General features: G+C 45.7%; 1 protein-coding gene across 1 annotated transcript in view; it reads left to right on the forward strand.

Annotated features, from left to right (window-relative positions):
- The window catches only part of SORL1 (sortilin related receptor 1), a 669,532-nt gene that overhangs the window by 619,732 nt on the left and 26,712 nt on the right, over positions 1-23,088 (forward strand). The window contains exons 45-46 of the mRNA XM_069225024.1: positions 14,752-14,858; positions 15,493-15,685. Coding sequence (XP_069081125.1) covers positions 14,752-14,858; positions 15,493-15,685 — 300 coding nt within the window. The remainder of the gene's footprint in view (positions 1-14,751; positions 14,859-15,492; positions 15,686-23,088) is intronic.

The following is a 23,088-nucleotide window of genomic DNA, read 5'->3' on the forward strand; positions in this document are numbered from 1 at the left end:
AATCCCAGGGTGCTCTCTTAGGGGGTAGTGTGGTCAAATAGTCTTATGTTCATCAGAGAGGAGTGTCAGACATCTGCAAATACTCACAGCCAATAAATGACAGACGGCTCAATAAGGAGATCCACACAAAAGTACAAAAATAACATGTATTTTTATATATGTTAAGCACCAGAATCAATACTATCAGGTAACGCGCTATTCTGGTGAAGCAGCTGGGGGCAGGAGCCAAGCCCCCGTACAGTTTGGATCGAGGAAGAGGGGCAGGGAGCGGCCCCTTTAAAAAACATTTGCGCGCCTGCTGCCGCGGGACGCGCTAATCTGGTGAAGCAGCTGGGGGCAGGAGCCAAGCCCCCGTACAGTTTGGATCGAGGAAGAGGAGCGGGGAGCGGCCCCTTTAAAAAACATTTGGCTGCTGCGGGACGCGCTAATCTGGTGAAGCAGCTGGGGGCAGGAGCCAAGCCCCCGTACAGTTTGGATCGAGGAAGAGGGGTGGGGAGCTGCCCCTTTAAAAAACATTCGCGCGCCCGCTACCGCGGGACGCGCCCGGGCAAAGCCCGGGCCAAGGGCAGGCCCGTCCTGTGCCCGTCATCGCCCATTAGAGGCTGGGCTGGGCCGGGCCACCCCTCTTTCATCTCCAATGGAGGGTGACTATATTTATTTGCTAATACTTGGAGTATATTTTGGAGTTTTATAGTGGGTTTTGAATACTTTTTAACTTTTACTTATTAGTTTGCTTCATTTGTCGTTTTGCTGTTTGAAACTTTTTTTACTGTAAAAATGGGCAGGAAAAGGGGTCCGTTAACTGGTACATTGGGGGGTGGTGGTGGACAGGGAAGTGGCACCACCACATTGGATTCCTTCCTCGCAAGAGCTGTTGGGGTTGTAACAAAGGAAATCGATTTGGCAGAGAGGAGGTTATCCATGGAACTGGAGGACTGGCGTCGGGCCCCAACAGATAGTGGTCCTCGGGAGGGCGTGGATGTGGAGGTGGCTTATCCGGGGGGGACCAAGGTGCTGTTATGGCTGCTGCTGAACCTGTTCAGGCTAAGCCAACAGAGACAATAGAGGGTTCTGGTGGCCAAGGCCCCTCCAGAAGAAGTAAAAGACTTTTATTATCTTCTCCCCCGGCCTGCCCCATGGATAAATGTAGCCCTCCCCCAAGGGAAAAAAAGGTCTTAAAGAAAATGATGCCCAAGTCGAAAACACCTCTCTTGGAGCTCCCCAAGGGTACGAGCAGTGACCCTGCACCTTGCCAGCATCTGGGTTGTGATGTAACTATTTTATTGACAACATTTCAGGAAATGATCCAGGAGAGTTTGTCCCCTGTTATGGCAAAATTATCGACCATAGAAAAAGCAGTTTCTCTGATATGTGTGCAAGGAAGTCAAGGGAGGCACTGTGTAGGTGGTTGTGTGGCCCTGACCAGGCAATCCCATTCTAGTGAGGAGTTGTTCCTGCCGGAGGAAGCTGTGGGGCTGTTGGGGCTTCTGGGAAAAACATCTCAGCTATTGGTTAATCCTGTAAATTCTGGGGGTCAGGGTGCTCGCGTTGAGATCGCTCCGGCTGCACCGACTTCTCTATTAAGGGCGGATAGGACTGTCAATAGGCTTAGCTGTAGTAGGCAGCCTGATCCTGAATCCGTGGTAATTGGGGTGGTCGGCCAACAGTTGGTTGGGAACGATAATCTAAATCCGCCGACAGTCAGGCCTTCATCGGCTTGTTTGGATCTCCCCCCAGATTGTGCCCCCTACGTGGTGGTGTTGACAAATGTACCTGCTCTTGCTCCTGGGGTAACTGAGTCTACGGCCCAACTCACAAATAAGGTTGGATATTGGTTGAGTAAGAACTGTGATTTTTCATATAAGGATTTTAAGGATATTCTGTTTGCCAGAAGAATTGGCTGGGTCGGGCCCAAAAATAAGGTGGGGAATGAAGATTGTATTATTATAAATGTTAGATACCCTGCCCTGACTCAAAGGCTCCTTTCTACTTATTTTCCTGCTGCTCTTAGAGCAGGTACAATAGGTATGGTCCCTCTGGGTTATTTTTATGACCACAAGCGATTGAGTGCTGGGGTTTCTTTTGGCTTTGGAAGGAATCCCCCCCCCCAGGTCAGAATAGCCTGCAGGCAACTAGCAGAAGAACTATCACCAACAGTAATTTATGTTTGGAAGGGGTGGACTGACAATGCGCTGAGACCCTGACTACGCGGGAAGGGGTGCCTCCACAGTGTAATCTTATTTCATGGAATATTGCGGGGTATGATGCTAAGTTATCTGATCAGGCGTGGGTTAGGTGTGTGGTTAACTATGATGTTTTCATGCTTCAGGAAACCTGGTCGGAGGGGTTGTCTGTGTGGGATGGGTATGACAGATTTGCAATTCCAGCTGTGCAGTCTCTTGGTGGCTGCTCGAAAGTTGGTCTGGTTACCCTAATTCGCCTCTCTAAGATAGTGAGTGCTTTCCAAATTAACTGCAACCACCAAGGTATATTGCTGGTATGGGTAATTTTCTCCAATAACTTTAACATTTTGCTGGTAATCTTTTATAATGCTGTGTGGGATGTGGGGTGCCAAATTGGGGCCCTGTTCTCCGTTCTTCAGGTTCTGAAATATAGATTGGAGGAGGTGGGGCTGGAAGTCTGTGCTATTGTCTCTGGAGATTTTAATGCTAAATTGGGAAGGCTTAGTACTGTGGTTAATCCCTTTATGTGTGACTGCGAGGATTATTTAGTGGATGGTCTGCAGGACTCCAGAGGCAGGGTTCTAATTAAGGAACTTAGGAAGATGGGCCTTCTGAATTTTTGTGATACAGAAGCAGTAGGCACTCACCAACTCCCAACCTATGTGGAAAGAGGGTCTGGAACCACTATTGATTATATTTTTGTGTCTCCACCTATGAAAGATCTTGTGATTGGGGGTGAGGTACTAGGGGAGTGTTTCAGCGATCATAATCCCCTTATAGTGTCCTTTAAACTCCCTGGGGCCCTACGTAAATTAGGACGAGGTAGGCCTGTAGCAGTGGAGATAAGGGACCAGAGTAGGCGGCTTGGGTGGAAACAAGTAGATTTCCAAAAAGTTGTAGGAAGGGTGGTGGGGGAAAATGTACATTTATTTATGGAAACACTCTTGACAGAGGCTTCTAATCCTAAAACTGTTATGGATGCAATAACAGTAGTAAATGCAGCAGTGAGAGACTGTCTTTTTTTCAGTAGGCAGCCACCCCAGTAAACTCAACTGTGGTTGGTTTGACAAGGCCTGCTATGATGCAAGAGCAAACCTGAAGATTGCCACTAAGAAACATCCAAGAGATTGGGTCCTAGTAAAAGAAGCCAGAATTAAGTATAAAAAGGCCCTGAGGGATAGCAAGCTAAAACATAAAGATAAAGCCTGGGAAGAGTTAGAGCGTGCCATAGCTCTGAAGGATCCTGGCTTGTTTTGGAAGGTGGTAAATAGAGGCTCCTTTGGAACAGAAACATCTGAGGGCCTTGGCTGTAACATCGCCCCGGAGGCCTGGGTAATTCACTTTTGTAGAATTTTTGAGGGTACTCCCCTAAGAAATAACCGGGATAACGAGTATGATATGGCTTCTAACCTAGCAATTAGGTTTTCGCTCCAGGAGGTTATGGATGCGATACAGAGTAGCGCTAGTAATAAAGCTCCGGGCACAGATACGATCCCTATGGATTTGTATAAATCTAACCCCCAGTTATGGGCACCTATTCTCTTAAATGTTCTCAATGCAGCGGTTACTGTGGGCATTCCTGCCTCTTGGAGACTGGCCTGCATTGTCCCAGTGTTTAAAAGGGCAATCAAAATGATCCTAAGTCTTATCGCCCTATTTCTCTCCTGGACTCTTCTGCGAAGATTCTGGGACGGATTATTTTAAGGCGTCTCGAGGCCTGGATGATAGGAAATGATATTTTAAGCCGGGACCAGTATGGTTTTAGGGAAGGCCTCGGTGCGCGAGAACAATGTCTTAACCTATTGATGATGATCGGTAAATACACGCAGGCCAGGAAAGGTACCCTCTATCTTGCTTTTTAAGGACCTTAGCTGTGCCTTTGATAAGGTGAACCGGTCTATATTGTGGGAGAGGTTAAATCAGCTAGGGTTGGATCCTAATATTGTAGAGCTGCTCCGGTATCTCCATTCTGGAACGGTTGCAAATGTGAGGGTGGGGCCTAATGGGGAATGCTCAGAGGCCTTTAAGCTTTCAAGGGGTGTGCGCCAGGGGTGTGTTCTGGCTCCTACTCTGTTCCTTCTATATACAAATGGATTGTCTGATTTTTTTGATGGAATATTGTAGGGATGTCCCAAAGGTGAATGGTATTGATATCCCTGTGCTGACGTACGCGGATGACTCGGTCCTCATGGCCCGCACTATGAATGGTCTCCGGGAAATAGTTAGAGCCTATGCCTCCTTTATGTCAGCTTTGGGTTTAGAGGTCAATTTTAAGAAATCACATTTTATGGTTTGCGGTAGACCCTTGAGTAGGGTGGGGGAGCTAAGGATGGAGGATCAAATTATTAGCAGGGTCCATGAGTTCCCATATTTAGGGGTTATTTTTGATGAGAAAGGATCTTGGAAACCCTGTATTGCCAGAAGGGGTGTGCTTTTTTATGCAACAGTTGGTGCGACTTTTGATTTTGCTGTAAGGGTAGGTAGTAAACCTATCAAGCCTTTGCTTGAAATCTATAGGCGGAAATGCCTCCCTGTCCTGCTGTATGGTGCAGCACTTTGGGGGTATAGGGATACCCGAGCCCTTACGGTAGAAGAAAATCGGTTCTGTAGAAGGCTATTGGGAGTTGGCCAAAATATCCCTGGTTTTTGCCTTCATCTGGAACTGGAGCTTGAGTTTGTGCAGGACACTATCCAGTTGGCTCCCCTGACGCACATAAGGAAGATGGCCCATGATCTGGGGCGGCCTGAATTGTTTGATTATCCTCAGGGCCTGACTAGTCGTGATAAGAAATGGGTTAAGGATAATTTTTTGAGAATCCAGGAGACCAAGAGGGAGGGGGAGGCCTTAGGGAAAAAATCAATCAGGGATTTTATCATGCTAAAGATGTGGGTGGGTCCTGAGCGCTATCTCTTAGAGATAAAGGATGTGAGGGAAAGGTCTCTTAAAACTCGATTCCGATTGGGGATCATTAGAAGTAATCTGTGTTTCCCGTTAGGTCAGTATGGGGAAAAATCTATTAGACCCTGCCCCTGTGATGGGGTGTCCCAACAGACCTTGTCCCATTTTACATTGTTCTGTGTTTTTTATTCACCGTTTAGAATTCGATTTTTATTACCTCTCCTAAGGCCCAAGGGTTTCGTGCAATATCGTCCTGATTTTATGTGGTTGCAAATGGCCTCAGATGTATTGGTGTGGAAGGGCCTGGCATCATTCTTGAAGGGAGCTATTACTTGGCGTAAAAATTTAGAGTTTTTAGAATTAATTCTTTTATCTTATTGTTTTTTATGAATGAGGTTTTATATGTGTATATTCTTGATGGGTGCTTTTATTATATATGGTCTTATTGTTATATTAACTAATGTATTGGTGATTATTTGCTTTAATGGATGATTTTTTTTTATACTGAATAAAGTTTCTTTCTTTCTTCTACTATCATGTAAGTAAGTTTTGCAAGTGAAATACTTTTAGGTTTCAAAAGTCAATTTTTCAGACATGGCAATGTTATCCTATGGAGTAAAAACAAGTACTGCATACAGGTGTAGTGCAGCGACTTACGGGACCAATCTCCTGGACTTAAGGTAAGCATTGGGCAAGGGTCAAGGCCACACCAACAGGTCCCACAGGCAGCACTGGAGAGGTCGGGTGCATAGGTGTAGTATGTCGTCAGGGGCCCAGTGTTAGGCAATGGGGATGAGTCTGGATGAAAAGAGGCTGCAGGTTTGGACTGGGATTCCAGTGGAGGTTAACCAACAAGTGAGTTCAAATCTTGAGATGATCGATGCTCTGGGTGGGGTTGGGGGACACCTTAGGTCCTCTTCCCCATGGGCCAGGGGCTACGGGTGCAGAGGAGTCTTGATGCATCAGGTTTTCTTCACTGGGAGCACTCGCAGTTGAGGGTGCCTACGAACAGAAGCTGCAGACGGCCTCGGTGAGCCCAAAATGGGCAAGTGCAAGGTGGGCTTTGTCTCTGGAGGGCCAGGGGACCATGCTGGCACTGTTAGCCCATTTCAACTAAGGCTAGGTGGCACAGGTGCAGTGGTGCCTTCAAATGTTGGGTTTTCAGTGGTCCAGAGTCCTTGCAGTTCTCTTGGAGTGCCTGCAAGGTGCAGGGAAGCAGTGCTGCTGCTCAGCTGGAGTCACTGGTCTTTGGCGAATGTTTATTGTATTTCATTTATGAAATGGAATAAAAAGTAGATTTAGTTTACAAAAAAAACAAAAGATTGAGGCTTCTTGTGAGGGGAAAACATGTTTGAATTGAAAATATCTTATTTTGTTCTTGTGGAGATTTTCTGCACAAAGGAAATAAAAGTACAGACTAACGTCTCTTATTTTAGGGGAATGAACCCACTAGAGCTTGTATTTACAAGTTTTCCTGTATTTTTCTATTATCATCCCTGTCATTTCTTTTTTTGCAGAGAAAAGTTATTGATGGTCCATAAAAAATGTTTTTCCTTCCAAGTCAAAGAATGGACCCTGGATAATTAAGCACAAATCATTTTGAATCCCCCATTGCAACCTGTGCACCCATACTGAGCTACTGCACCATGATCTCTGCTTTAAAGACTTTTTCCCAGTGACTGTCCGTTTGCTTGTCGTGGATAATGGCATATACCTGAACAGATAACTCCCTGTTTTGAAGCAAAGATCAGCTTGCGCTGACAAACTGCAAGTTCAACGAGTCCTGCTGCAAATATGATTCGGAATTCAATTTTATCTGGAGGTGTACAAAATTGCCTTTTGCTATCTGAGTGCAAACTACTGACTAACATCATGAAGCCATTTTTATGTCATGCTGCGTTTAGCTTAGGGGCTTTAGCCACGCCCACTCTTGCCATTCGTTCTTTGTTATGCTTGTCTTAAATGCTTCACTTTTATTGGTGCATTGTGCTAAATGTCCCTCTTTTGCGTGCTAAATTCCCGCCCAGGGAGCTTTCACTAAGAGAACATTTTTGTTGGCCATAACACTACGTCACGCTTCTCCTGTTCCAGCGTGTGATGGCCCAGCCTCCATCCTCTCCTCTGGTTTCGGTTTTCCCTTGAATCTGAGCTGTGATCCTTTCTCCTTGCAGCTCAGCACCATGCTTCATGTTCGTTGTGGAGTAGGGGGGTTTGGTATTAAATACGGGAATGCTGAAAACAAACCTGTTGCCATAAGCAATAAGCATTGGCAATATACATACATGTAGGGATGTGGTCGCATAGCACTTGTTCACAAATGTTCATCATGTTAGCCGAGCTCCACCTTTTCAGTTCCCCAAGCGTTACTAACGGGTAGATTATTAGGGCCTTGAGAGAGCTCAAGCTGGTTTTAGTTGCACAGACCAGCGTTGGCTCATATTCTGCGCTTAAAGCACCGAAACACAGCAATCACTGCTTTTCTATTAGACATTAATCAGACAGCTTGAGGAAGTAGTCTGATTAGATAAGTCTGAGTTAGATAGCTTATTAGGTTGCAGCTTGTGCCTCCTGTTAAGGTGTATCTGTATCTTGCAATTTACAGGTTGAAACTCCGCATTTAACGCTTCAGAGACTAAAGGAATACCATGGATTTTGGTACTAAAAACAATTATAATTTAAATTCTGTTGGTTGTGCGATGTGTGTGCGCATTTTCAGAGGAATGTGGCATACATTCAGTACCGAATGCATATAAAAAAATATAAGTACAGAAACCCAATATTTTTCTTAGGAACATGTCCCAGGTTCAGGGACATCTTAAAAATGTTCGGGGACCTGAGCCAAATGTATTTTGGGGGCCTTTGTTCAGAACAGCTTTACATTTATGATACAGTTTCACCTGGTCCTCTATATCCAAGCCCTTGAACAGTACACAGGCGCACTCATCCATATTCTAAAAGTATTTACATCTAATACTCATGGATAGTTACTTGTGTTTTCAATATTGTAACGCAGCAGTAACTTACTAATATTACTGCAAATAATCTCCGTGACATCCTCCCATTTCTTGTATGTTAGGATCTAAAGGAACCGTTTTTATGGATGTTGCACGAAACATAAACACAAAATTTCTCTCCAGAATGTCTGTAATAGACTGGCATATCACCTCATCATGTCAGCATGTTTTTATTGCGCTTACAGCAATATTTCTTTAGTCACCAAAATAGGTGTTTCATTACTGCATTGTTGCATACCAGGCACAATACTGTTTAATATACCTTACAAAATTTGGCAAAACCAATAGCTCAAGCTAAACACATATAAGGTCCCAATGGCGAGACCTATTGGCTATGCCAATGCTTGTTATTAGTGGCGTTGCATTTAATGATTCCATATTATTCTGGTTGATCTGATAGAGACTTATAGTTGCAGATCATTTACATTAGAATTTCCCCCAGGCGTCAGTCTGGATCCAAAGATTTTTCTCAAGCTGTACCCCAGTGCACTGTCAGGTGGTGACTGTCGACTCCGGATCCATCGTCTGTATCATGCACGCTGGATATGACATTGCGGGACCTATATAGACACCACCAAAATGCGCTGACATCAGTTCTTTACTTTCCACGCCAGCCAGCACAGAGACGAAGAACTACTACCCCTCAGTCACTTATTGACTGGTCTTTTTTTTCACTTTTTGTTGAATATTTTTGAGTGTGTACACTCCTGGTGCATTGAAGATGGTGTAATGCAAGACTGGGTTCAAGCCCTGTGGATCCTGTCGGGCGATGTCTGTGACAGATCTGAACCTTGTGGTGTTTGGAGCACGACCATGACCCAAAGTCTTGCTCAGCGTGCCGGGCTATGAATCAGAAAGCTTTGAGGTAGCAGACCCTAAAGCTCATTGTGTCCAGAACCTCGGCTCCTCGTTGCTCCTGATCTCGGTTGAGAGTTGGTTCCCAAGAACGGTTGCAGAGCCCCATTCTTCATTGTCCTACTCCAAGTCCTCAGGACGGTTGGGGTAGGTTGTGGCACAAAAAGAAGTCGAAGAAGAACCATTTTTTTCCACTTAACGCCCTCCATGGGCCGACGCAACAAGGGAGAAGGAGCATCGTTATTCCAGGCCTCCAACCTTGGAGCATGTTTCGGGGTAGATTGCGCCTCCTTGAGTTTCCGGGAGCCAGAGGGACTCCTGTCCAAATCTGTGAGTTTGAGGCCCTGCGCCTCATATTTGGGCTGGAACGCCTTTGGGCCCTGCAAAGTCAGCAGAGGCCCCCTCGGGTTCCACACCAGTGGCTTTGGGCTCAGCTCTGGGGGACACCCATGGATCCATTCCTGGATCCGAACCGGTCTCACTCGTACCACCTCAACCTCCCCCCGATGACGGTTCGACGCCAACGCTCCTGACACCGCCCATGCCCATAGTCCGCATCGGCCCAATCCTCATTGCTGACTCCCACACGGAGCTGGACCAGCGTCACATGATGCCGATTCTGACTTCTACAAGGACCTTGCTCCCTAGGTCGAATCTTGACCCTTATTCTCTTGGGTTGACGTAAGGTGAGGCTTGGGAGGGGGTCGCTTGACCCTTTGGAAAAACCAGCTGGAAGATCCCATGGACTGGGGGATGGACCTGGGTGAAGCAAGTGGCCTGGATACTGCCCTTGACACTGGCATGGTTTCTCACCCTACTGTGGCTATGGAGGAGGGAGTGTCTTATGGCGAAAATGAGTCCTGACTGCCACCGAAGGCAGCTCGAGTGCGCCTCAAACTGCCTTCAGTGGCAGCCAGGACTAATCTCCTGCCTTAGAACTTCTCCAAATGACCCAATGTTCCTAACTCAACACCCGACTCCTGGGAGCTTGGTTATCCAAGCCTCCATAAAAGCTTGGTTATCCAAGCCTCCACGTTCCCGGACGCATTCCCTTCCGCAACCTCGGATAGGGAATCCAAGAGGCTGGATCAGCTTGGGAAGATCCTGTTTTCTTCCTCCAGCCTGGCATTGGGGTCTGTGAACACCACTTGCCTTTTGGGCCATTACACCCATACTTAATGAGACATGGTTACTCAGGTGCTGCCACAGGTCGCGGAGGAGGCCCGGGCCATTCTTTCTCAAGCTGTTGCTGATGGGAGAGACTCAGCACAGTTCACAATACAATGTGGACTGTATACAACCAACTCACTAGGCAGGTAGATTGCATTGACGGTCGCCTTGAGACACCACACCTGGTTGAGGACGTCTGGCTTTTCAGGGAATATCGAATCCATACTTATGGACATGAGGCACTCCAGCGCTTTATGGAGTCCCGGGATATTGCCTGGTCCTTAGGCCTCGCAGCTGCCCCTCATCCCTCTGTCTGCTTTTCACCCCTTTAGTGGTTACAGAAGGGGTGCCCAACCACATCTGTTCCCCTTCAGCCACTGTGCTGCGCATGCTGCCCAGCCTCTGCATGGCCAGGAACATAGGATCCGACATCCATGTGGATCACGGAGCCAACGGTCAAGCCAGGCCACCCATCTCCCCCCTCCCCCCCCCAAAAAAACACACACAAACACACACATCCAAACCTTCCTAGTCTGACACTTCCCCACCGATTCACATTCACCTGCTGTGCTGTCAGTCCGTCACGTCAAACAGATGGGTTTTGCAAATAGCCCGAAGGGGCAACTCCCTCCTCTTTACTAACCCTCCCTCCATGCCACCATCCCACGATTAGCTGGCGAAGGATCACCAGGTACTTCTCTGGGAGGAGGTTACAGCTCTTTTGGCTAAAGGAGCCATAGAAAGTGTCCCTGTGCCAGAAGTAGGTCATGGTTGTTACTCCTGCTGCTTTCTGGTGCCCAAAAATTACAAGGGCCTCCACCCTATCCTAGTCCTTCGGTTCCTCAATCTCGTCCTCAGGAAGGAGAAGTTCAAAATGCTCACTCTGGCTCAGGTTCTATCTGCCCTGGACCCAAGAGACTGGATGGTAGGGTTGGACTTGCAGGATGCCTATTTCCATATTCCTGTCCTGCCTGCCCACAGACATTACTTGCGTTTCATGGTAGGCCACAAGCATTTTCAGTTCACCGTGCTCCACTTTGGCCTTACCAGCGCGCTTCTGGTGTTCACCAAGGTGATGCCAGTGGTCGCAGCTCATATGTGCAGGTCAGCGGTTTCAGTCTTCACCTACTTCGACGACTGGCTGTTGAAGACGGGCTCTCACCTCCAGACTACGGCGGACCTACTGCATTTGCTGGGGCTCACTATAAACGTGCCGAAGTCACACGACTCCCTCTCAGATGCTCCCTTCCATTGGAGCTGTTAGGACATGGTCCAGTTTCAGGGTTGTCCTCCCGAAGGGCAAGTCCAGAATATCCAGGCTATAATACCAATGTTTCAGCCTATATCCTAGATTTCGGTGAAAATGACTGAGGCTGCTAGTCCTCATGGCCTCCTGCATCCTGCTGGTGACACATGGCATATGCGGGCTATGCAGTGGGAACTGAAATTCAAGTGGGCGCAGCATCAGGGGTATCTCTCCGACATGTTCCTGATCTCAGAAGGAACTGCACAAGATCTGCAGTGGTGGCTTTTGAACTGCAATTGGGTCAGAGGAAGATCCCTCTCCCTTCCCCAACCAGATCTGACAGCAGTGACCGATGCAGCACTCCTGGGATGGGCCGGCCACAGGGGAGCGGTAGAGCTCAGAGGCATCTGGTCTCCAGTGGAGTCCAGGCTCCACATCAATCTTTTGGAACTCATGGCGATGAGACTGGCATTGAAAGCCATCCTTCCCTCTCTCAAAGGGAAAGTGGTGCAGGTGTTCATGGACAACACCACTGCCATGTGGTACTGCAACAGGCAGGGCAGGGTAGGATCGTGGGCCTTTCGTCTGGAGGCTCTGTGCCTCTGGACATGGCTGGAACATCAGGGCATTTCCCTGGTGGTTCAACACCTGGTGAGCTCTATGAATGCCAGAGCGGACAAACTCAGCCATCGCTGCTTGGTTGATCACAAATGCTGTCTCCATCTGGAGTTGGTGCAAGGAATCTTTCAGCAGTGGAGAGCGCCTTGCTTAGATGTGTTTGCTTCTGCAGAAAACGCACAGTGTCAGCAGTTTTTCACATTGGAGTTTGCAAGGTGATACTTGTTCAGCTACGCGTTTTGTCTCGAGTGGAGCTCATGCCTCCTGTAGCTTTTCCGTCCATACCACTTCTGCCCAGAGTTCTCAAGAAGATCAAGAACAACTAGCCCCAAGTAATCCTTGTGGCTCTGGCCTGGGCACAAAGAGTCTGGTATCCTGCACTATTGAGCATGGCCATCGATCCTCCAATGAGACTGCCCCTTCAGGAGGATCTTCTGTTGCAGCAGCAGGGGATGGCTCTCCAGCCGAACCTGTCCAGTCTCCGCCATCTTGTGTGGAAATTGAGCAGCAGCAGTTGACAGCTTTTGACCTTCCGTCCGAGGTCTGTGACGTTATCTTGGCAGCCAGGTGTCCCTCCATCAAAATGGTATACGCCTGTCGATGGAACAGATTTGTGGCATGGTGCACAGACAAGCCTGTGGACCCCCTCTCTGCCCCTCTTTCTGAGGTCCTCCTGTTCATACTTTCTTTGGCCCAGCAGGACTTTGCTTTGGGCACCCTCAAAGGTTATCTGTCTGCTATCTCTGCATTTCTGAGATTACCCTCTTTGTTTAAGTCTCCTATAGTTAGTACATAACCTAAGGGTCTTACCCATATATTTCCTCCATCACCATTCATAATGCCCCAATGGGATTTGAATTTGATTCTTACCTTCTTAATGTGTGCGTTTTTTGGAGCTGCTACATAACTGTGTTCTCAGGCTTTTGATGTTAAAACAGCTTCCTTTGTGGCCATTTCATCTGCCCATAGGGTGAGTGAGCTGCAGGTGTCATCTAAGCCACCCTACCTTTCAGCCATCCTAACAAGGTGGTGCTTTGAACCAAGGCTTCCTTTTTGCCAAAAGTGATCATTCCCTTTCATATAGGCCAGTCCACCACCTTGTCCACTTTTTACACATGGCCTCATCCTTCAAAGAAAGAGGAGAGACTCCACTGCCTAGACCCAAAAAGAGCAATGGCGTTCTACCTTGATCATACCAAAGAGTTCCGGGTGGATGATCAACTCTTTGTTGGGTATGTGGGTGTGAAGAAAGGTCAGGCAGTGCAGAAGGGACCCATCTCTAAATGGGTCATTCTCTGCGTTAAATTGTGTACGCGTTAGCTAAAAAGCAACCACCTAATGGTTTGCATGCTCACTCTATTAGAGCGACAGCTGCAACCACTGCGCTAGCACTTGGAGTTCCCGTCCTGGACATCTGTCAGGCAGCAATGTAGGTTTCTCTGCCTATGTTCACTAAACACTCCTGCCTGGACAGTCAGATCCAAAGGGTCAGATATTTTGCCTATTCAGTCCTGCAGGACTTCCTAGTATGATCTTGGTTCGCAGACCTACCTCCGGGGATGGTATTGCTTGGGTATTTATTCTAAGATAAGGAATCTGCAACTGAAAGTCTCTGTCAGATTAACAAGTTATTTACCTTCAGTAATGCCTTATCTGTTAGAAACCTATTCTAGTTGCAAATTCCTTACCGACCCACCCATCCTCCCCCACTCTGCAGACTGATGTCTAGGGATAAGGACTTCCCTTTCAAGGCCCTAGTTTTGACGCACTAGTGGTCAGTGTTCTTTATGGCTCCGCGCTTCAGGTGCAGAAAGTCGAGGAGAGAAACTGACCTCAGCGCGCCGGGCTGGCACCTGTATACGACCCTCTACGTCATATCCGTAAACACGGCGCCAACCACAGATGCTGAGTCAGCCAGTGCTACCTAAATTCTAAGGTAAGGAATCTGCAACTAGAATGTCTCTTCCAGATAAGGTGTTACTGAAGGTAAGTAATTTGTTTGTTAATGTCAATTAGTTTATCTTTTTCTGTGAATTTATTTAATTGTGGTGATAATGTCCTCTCAGTTAATGGTTATTCCACTTCAGCGTTACAGTGCTGAATACTGGCGAACAGCACCCAACAACAACTGAAATGTGACCTAGTAGAAGTTGACAGAAATCCGTCAAAATTAGAAAATGAGTTTGCAGAAGCAGAGAAAATATAAAATAGCTTTAAGATTTAGCTCAAAGGTGGTCCTTAAGCTTTACAGACTGTTTGTCAATAGGTAAAGAAGAAAAGCCTCAGTGAGGTAAACAAGTTGGGTTAAACTGTCATGAATATTGGTGCAGAAGTATATGCAGGAATATCATTATTATTTAACAAATCGCATAGCATGTAGTGGAAAGATTAGTGCCTTGTTACCTGCATCCAGAACATCTTGGCAGCTTAAAAACAGAAGATAGTGCTATCCACATGCACATGGAAATGTAATATGCAAATAGCAGCCTTTACCTCCGTTCAAGGACATTTGCAGAAAAACAGAACATGCGTTTCGAAAAGTTACTCTGCACTTCTTGTCTTTAGAACGTGTAGCAGATGTGTATAATCTTCAGACAAAGAGAGAAACCTGAATTCAAATGTTTCTCAAAAATATATGCTTAATGGGTGGATCGGGAGGCGTTGTAAAATTAGATCACACTACTAAAGATGTATATTTTTTCCAAGTATTATTGTTTGTAATCAACATGCAATCTTTGCTATCTCAGATTGTAATTTTCTTTGTAGTTCCGTTGTCTGCACCTGATGCCTTGAAAGTAATAAGTGAAAACAACCACATCCTCCTATTTTGGAAGAGCTTAGCACTGAAAGAAAATAATTTTAATGAAAGTCGGGTAGGTAATATTCTAGCTTCAATTAACTTTATTTTTTATAATTGTCTACTAATGGTGTTTAGCATTGGGCAGGATTTGACTATGATCGAGTGCTTTGGTTGAAAAAACTATCATAATTTCTCAAGAAATTGGAGACTAATGGTGTTTAACTGGACTTTGAGAAAGGCAGGTGGTTTAGAACCATTCTTTCTTGAAGGGAAAAATATATCGAGGACTATGCATAAACCTACCCAAAGCCCACCTACCAATGACGAGAAAAACATGAATGAGAGGATGACTGAAAGAGATAGCTCTATAATTAATTTGTGCGTAGAGTAATCTGCTAAAACCATGGCAGGGGCAGTTATCTTAACCGTAAACTGCAGCTTTATGTTGATTTCATTATCTAAGCAAAGCTCTGTGTTGATACACTGGTGATCAATGAAAAAAACACTAACATTAATACAATGACTTTTCTACTGTTGGCACATTCCACCTTTTAAAAGCAGAGTGCTCTAAGTAATAAGGAAAAATGTGATATATCTTGGGATGAAAGTGTTGTATGCTTGTAAAGTGTCAGGTGTCTTAACAACCCAAAGGAGCCCTTTTTCAGAATGTGTATCTTGAGCCGCTGATTGGTTCTCTCCTGTTGCAGGGCTATGAAATATACATGTATGACAGTGTATCCAACACTTCACTGTTTCTTGGAAACACAACAGAAAATGTCTTCAAAATTTCCAATCTCAAGATGGGTCACAACTACACCTTTACTGTGAAGGCTAAGTGTCTGGTCAATGGACAGATCTGCGGTGAGGCGGCAACGCTGCTGTATGATGATTTAGGAAATGGTATGTATCTTTTGAGCCGGGTGGAGAAATGCAAAAACAATCTTAATCATGACTGAAATGTGTACTATTTGTATATCTGTATGTGATACTCTGTAGAGTTACAGGTGACATAGTTCATGTATATAACACCTGGCTTTCTACAAACGTTTGCAGATTACCTTCCCCAGAAGCTCCAAAGTTTGTCATTTTCTTTATGGAGCCATTTTACGAAGTAACCCACATGGGCTTCCTTATGGTATTTGTGTAAATCCGGTAATCCCAGGCCACCCTCCTTGAGTTGTGCATGCACACGGTCTCGTACTTCCCCATACAAAAGTGTTTCATAGCTCCTTAGCTAGGTGTGTTCCATGCTAGAGATAAGGATAGGGTATAGCCTGAAACACAAAGAATTCTTCGTAGAATTAGTGCAGTAATTCTTCTCAGCCAAGTCTGGGCAGGGGTACGCCAGGAGCTTAAGAAAGCTTTTATTGCCTTTGTTAGCATTTTGACATTGCTTCTAGCACACTTGAGTGCACCTGGGGTGAAGTAGATGCCCATTAATGTCGAGCCTTGCTGTGTCCATTTAAAAGGGGTGTCATTTTATAAGGTTTGGGAAAAGGTTTGGCCTTGTACCAGAATGATCCCCTCTGACTTATGTAAGTTGTTTTAAGAGCCCTGAAAGCTCCTTGCACTAATCGAGCAGAAGCACCACCTCCTGCAGACATTGCTGTAGTGCAGTGAAGGATAGCAGAATGTCATCCACAAAAGTTGACACCTTGAAGGATTATTTTTTAAAGTTTCTGCCAGTAATCTGTGGGTACTCTTATTCTTTTCAAAAGAGGTTCTAAGTATAGAGCAAAGAGCAGCAGGGAGAATCGGAAGCCCTGCCTCATGCCTCTTTGTATCACCACTGATGGAAAACCTTTACAAATGTCCCCTTATTTTGACCCCAGTTGAGGTGTATAGGGCATCCACCCAGTCCCTGGTATCTAGTGCAGAGTCCTGCTGTGTCCAATACCACCATCATCATACCCCAACCCACCCTGTTGAATGCCTTCTCCTCACCTAATGATAGAAGTACTGCTTCTTTGTGTTGGTTCAGTGCAAGGTCAACTAGGTGTAGTGCTCTTTTGGTGCTGTTACTCTTTGACCTTCAGGGATTAAATCCCGTCTGGTTGACCTGCACCAATTAGGGCAGTACTGGCTCCAGAGGATTTGCTAGTACATGCTTGAAGATTTTGGCATCCACGTTTAACAGGGAGATTGGAAAGTACAATGAGCACTGAATGAGGTCCCTACCAGGTTTAACTAAGACGGATATAGTTGCTTCAGTCAATGAATGTTTGAGGCCATTCGTATGGTTTAAGGCATTATTGCTGCAATTAGAATCTTGCTAATGTGTCAGTTGGAGTCTCTGCATAGAGCTTTCCATAAAATTTATGAAAGGCTTGTAGTTTCCCTTCCCTTCCCTTCATCTGTCAGTTGTATTTCCCTTCTCGGATTTTTGAAATCCATTATGTAAGTCTGTTCCTTCTTTAGACAGGGTTTGTTAGCTTGAAGGATGCTTGCTTCATTGCCTCCTTCATAGAAGCACACACCTACCTGTGCTAAGATGTAGTTGACCTCACTGTAATCTGCTGTGTGACCTCCCCCCTCTCCCTGCCCCATAACCTTCCTCCCAGCTGAGCCTTTTTGGAGGAATTTGCTTTGTGTCTGTGCTCAAGGGTGTGTAGCTCCCAGTACAAACGTCCTGTCCGAAGCTGGCTCTCTATATAGTGTACTAAAATGAAGTACACTGCAGAGACAGAAATAGGTCTAGAGCTCTATTTCTGGTAGTGTGGGCGAGCAACTAGGCTTATCAAGGAGTTGTGTTAAGCATTTGTTGTACTCACAGAGGCAATAAATGAGACACACACTTGAAGAATAAATCCAAGTCCAATTTAGAAAAATAACAGTTGCTTTGATACATGCTTTGAACACAAAAACGTTGTTACAAGGTAAGCAGTTTTCAAGTTAAAAATACTTTGCTGTTTTAGAAATCGAGACAGTGCAATTTTCAGAGTCTTCAAAGTTAACCTGTGGAAGGAAAACAAGTTGCAGTTTTTCAAGTAAGTGAATGCTTATGACCCCAGTCCTCAGGGGTTCAGGCTAGCACTGGGCAATGTTCAGTTTGGTACCAAGAGGGCACCCACAGCAGCACAGGGGCTGCTGGGTGCCAAGGTTTGTCTGAGTCGGTGCCCAATGTTAGTCAATGGAGACTGGGGGGGACCAAAGACGCGCTGTTCCCAGGTAAGTACAGGTGATGTCAGAGGTTGGTCTCCAGCGGTTGAGGCAAGCACCGGAGGTGGAGGGGTCACAAAGCAGCACCAAAGTTACACCCTCAAGGGTACAGCATCGGGGGCCCAATGCTTTTCAATTGAGACAGGGGGTATCTGCTGCAGCTCTGCTTTCAGGTGAGTAAAGCGAGGTCAGGGGTGGATCTCCTGGGGTTGAAACCAAGGACGGGGGGGCAACAAGGTAGAACCAATTTTACACCCTTATTGGCACAGGGGCGGCTGGTTGCAGAGTGCAAATACAGGGTCGGGCTCCCAATGTTATTCAATGCAGGAGATCGTGTTCAGAATCTGGCTGCAGGCTTAGGCCAGGAGAGGTCAACCCACAGTTGCCCAGGTAAGTTGAGATACCAGGGGTCATAGGGACGCCAACGTCCTAGCTCCCCAAAGCCCAGGGGCTCCAGGTGCAGGGGTGTCTTTTAGCATTGGAAACAGCTTACCGGGCAGGTTGCAGTCAGGTGGAGCCCTCAAGTATAGGCTACAGACATAGCTGTGGAGTCTGGAAGGAGTCAACCCATGATGGACTCTGGGTCGGAGCACTTGGAAACCTTCACTGGACTGGTGTGCCATTTGGACTCGGGCCGTGGGTGTCAGGTGCAGAGGTGGTTCCAGGTGGTGGTTTCACGGTTCCCCAGGCAGGTTTCTTTCTTCTTTGGATTTGTTTCTTTCTGTCAGGTCTGCTGTCCATGGGAGTTCTTGTTCTTTTTTTTTTTAAGGCAAACAGTCCCCCCAAGGCTTTGGAGGTCTCTGACTGCAGGACAAGTAGTCTTCTTGTGCAGGAGCTTTGAAGGCTGCAGACAGACCGGTAGGTCTTGGGCCAAGTCAGTAGTTGTCTTCAATCTTATTCTGCTGTGCGGCTTCTGTAGTGTCCGGATCATCTTAGGTTGACAGGAATCTGATTCTAGGGTTGAGGGGTGCCACCTAAATACTGAACTTAGGGGCGTTACAAGGAGTGCCAGGAGGTAGCCCATGTGCTACTCACCTTTAGGGTGACTGCACCCTTCCTATGATCACTTCCATTGGCAGGTGGGCAGATCCCTTTCCCTATTGACCTAATTCCTTCCATACAAGTTGGAGGAATTTCAAAGGTAGTGCCCACTTTACTTCGTCCCCCCTAGGGGTGGGACTGGCATGGAGTGGGCACTCTTCCTAATTTACCTAATACCACTGCCAGACCTACTGCCAAAAGTGGAGTCAGGAACTAGGGGTTCAGCCTCCTAGACTATTTAGGCAGCAAGGCCTTTGACGCTCCCGGCCCTGGACTGTCCATCCTGCCTGGAAGAGGAGGTCACACCTCTGCCCAGAGCAGGCCTTTGTTCTGAGCCCTCGAGAGCATTGGCTTTCACCTCAGAGTTGGAGGCTCCAGCCCGCTAGTTGTGTGGGGTCTGCTACTCCAGGTTTACTGGATGCTGCCCAATCACATCTTACTCGTGGCCATGAGAGAGCAGTCACTCCTGTGCTGATCTCTGCAGGCCTACGGCTGTGGCGCTCTCTGAAAAAGGGATGGGCTTCATTCCCCTGACATGTAGTCCCTGTGGTCTGAACAGCATCCCTTCACCAGTAGATGTCAAGAGAAATCAGTTTGCTAGGTGAACAGTAAGGCAATCTGGGCCTTCATCAGGAGCCTCAATGTCGTGTATCTATCAGCTTTGGCACCTAGTCATGCCCCCAAAAGGGCTGTATTAATAGGTGGTGCTGCAGCAGTCAGGCTACTAAGAGTATGGCTGAAGCCTTGTTTGTACTGACACTATAGTGGCTGGCACAATCGGTATTGCAGTCCAAAAGTGACATTTAAATTCCAGGCCGTGGGTGCACTTCCTACACCATTTACTAGGGACTGAAAGGCAAGTTAAATGTAAATGTGCCAATTAGGAATAAGCCATTTTAAACAAATTTTAAGGGGACAGTATCAGCACTCTACTCCTGGTTAGCAGAGGTAAATTGCCCAAAGTTGTAAAGTTGATGCTGTGTGCAATGGATGGGGACAGGGTGACTGAGTGTGGGGTGCAGTGGAAGGCATGGCTAAAAAAAAACAAAATAATCTGTAAATGTTTTCAGTCTTTTACCATCAGGTAATTAGATATTTAATAAGACACATCTTAAATTAAATATAAATGCAAGTTAATCCAATCTGTGGGAAGCGCACTACTGTACATTTGAAACCTCTGTTAGTTAATACACTGAACAGGCCTGTGTCTGTACCCATAGAGCCACAGAATTGAATCCTGGTTGGAGCAGTCGAGAATGATGTACATTTAGTTCTACGACGTCCCAGTGTGTGACAGAAAGTACTGTGAATATGTAACTCATTATTTTAAACATGTAATACACACAGTTTAAGATAGGATGATATAAAATGCACAAAAAAGTTTAATTCACAAAAGTGCTTCTAAAACATAGATTTTAGTAATTCCCAGACTGTGGATAGTGCATTTTTTATAACTGTCCTTTAAAAGCACACACTTCACAGCTCAACTGGTAACTCCCTTATAATATTCTCAAAATAATAAATCTGTTTTGTCAGGAAACTTCAAATGATTCCATCGATTCCAAGCACCCTTTACATTTGCAAATTAACAAGTTGTGCACTTTTACATTTCTTTCAGGCAAGCAGGCACTTTGTCAAGGAGGTTTGGTTACCTGTCTGACCCTCCCTAGGTTTCCCAGTTGAAACATTTCAACTCTTGGAATTAACCGAACTGGGATAGTTGTCTTTTCATAAAAAGTTGGGGGAACTGTTTTCTCAGATTAAAAATGTTTGGGCATGCAGTGCCCCTCAGATCCCATGGCCACTGTTCCAGCAGAAGGTGAAATTCAAGGATGACCATCCAGAAAAAAACACGTTCCCTACAACATATCTTTGTTGAACAACCCAGGTTAATAGAAGTTTAAACACTGGGCCCTTGCACTTTTGCCATTCATTGTAATTCTTTCAGTGCACTAACTGACAATTGTGCAGACCTGTGCATTGGAGAAAAAAACGTCATGGGTGGGGACCGTGAAATAAGTTGGTTTTCCCATTTTAGCTCCATTAGGATGTTTTCTTATGTCTTTAGCTAGCCAAAACTGCTTAACAGATTTGCCCTAAACTTGTCACAAAGGTAAGACCTAACTCAAACCATACTTTTGTTGTTTTGGTGTATGTCCTTTCAGTGGTTATTGAGCATGAAGTGTTTAAAAATAGATAGTTTCCAGGTGGGCTTGAAAGGGGTTACACTTTTGTATCTGGTGCTGTTTAAAATCGATTCGTGACACATATTAATCACATTTTCAATTTTTTGTCAAGTGTGATTGACTGGAGACAAACTTTTTTTTGCTGCCATCTCGGAAATTGGGAAAAATGTTCCACAGCCATCAGGTGCCAGCCTCAGTGGTGTCCAAACTGAGGAGAGTGGAGAGAGCTGCCCAGAGACTTGAAGATCTCTAGTCCTAACGCAGCAACAAATGTAGAAAACAGTGACCAAATTCAAAAAGCAATTGTGATCCTGCAGTTACTCATTATAGATGTTGAATTCAGCCACCATTTTCATTTTGTGGCCTGCACTGATCTCTGTCCTCATATAACCTGCCTTCCAGCCCTCGAAGGCCCTAAACTGAAGGGTGTTGGAAGGGCTGTGCAAAGCTACTGATGGCCAAAGGCTGTGTGTTGTGGGTTTAACTGCCGGCAAGGGCATAGGTGCAGGGCCTGCGTCCAACTACCACTGTGCACTGCTTACTCCCACCATTCATGTCTAACTCTTGCTTAAATAGCTTTTTTTTTAGCATACCATTTGCCAAGTAGTGTTTTGTGCATGACAGGCATCGTTGGGGATGGTGTGGATTGTGTATCGTATCCCATAACCAGTAATTTCTCTGTGTTTTTGAGACAGAGCACTAAGTTCATTTTTTACTGTTTATTTAGTCTTCACCGCTGTGTTCTAGTTCAATCAGATATTATGCTGCTAATCAGTCTAGCGTCATTTTTGGCCCACTAGCGCCATTCTTCCTAAGCCTTCCAGCACCGGCTAGTGTCATTTTCCATGACGCTAACCATTCCTTAGCGCCATTGTGTGTTTTTTTTTTTTTTTAAATATGGAGCACGGAGGGCGCTAAGGACTGGCGTTAGCTTGTATTAGTATTTTTGACAGCACAACTGCACTAGCGCAGTTGTGCGTCATTTTCCTTAAATATGGGCCTTAGATCTTTATACAGGAAGTATGATTTTTGTAATTTGATGTAAATCAGTTCAGCTGTTTTTGAAAAATCTGTGTTTCAAGGCGTGCTCCTGGTTGTCAAGAAAGGATTAAAAAATAGGTATATCTGAACGGTCAGTGTCCAGATATGCTCTGATGGGCCAGTTAAAAGTGATTAGCCAATCCTGATTGGCTTGCCACAACCCGAACAATATGTCCCCGCAGGGTATTTGGGGTGGGGTCACAAAGGGACCTCCACCTATCACCCACTAAATTGGCTGTCCACAACAGGAATTACAGATCTCAGGTTTGTAGCCCCCATTGAAATGCACTGTAATGAATGCCAGGTTTTGAGGTCACAAACCGGAGCACAAATAAAGGGTGATAACAGATTTTAGTTACAACATAAATCATTTGTTGGTGGCAGCATATTAACTTTAGAAACTATGGTATGTTCTAAGGTAATTGTGCCCAGTGAAAGATGCTGGTCATTTGCTGGGAGTTGATGAACTATGCTTGGGAGAAGAATGTTTACTCAAGATTTTCTCATATAGGTTATGGAAGGTGCTCCAGTAACTAAAATGAAAATCCGTAAAATCACACTACCTTCTTCAGCCATATCAGAAGAAAGTCTGATATTCTGAGTGCAACATTTACTTTCAACGACAGCAGCAGTTTGTCATTTAACTCCTTAGTGTGATATTGCAGCTTCCCACAGTGCTCTAATAAACAACTAGGGCCCTAGCATTTGTATTTATGCCAAAAATACAAAAATATGGCGCACCTGAAGCTATAAAACTTGAAGCATTTTCTTCAAAAATGAAAAAAATGAGTGGGTTTGTTTTGTCATATAAATTATGGCTAGTGCTCTAGATAGAGAAAATGAGGACAAGCAAGTGGAAGGGGCAATGACAGCACA

Source organism: Pleurodeles waltl, chromosome 3_1, assembly GCF_031143425.1.
Source record: "Pleurodeles waltl isolate 20211129_DDA chromosome 3_1, aPleWal1.hap1.20221129, whole genome shotgun sequence".
Lineage (NCBI taxonomy): Eukaryota > Metazoa > Chordata > Amphibia > Caudata > Salamandridae > Pleurodeles > Pleurodeles waltl.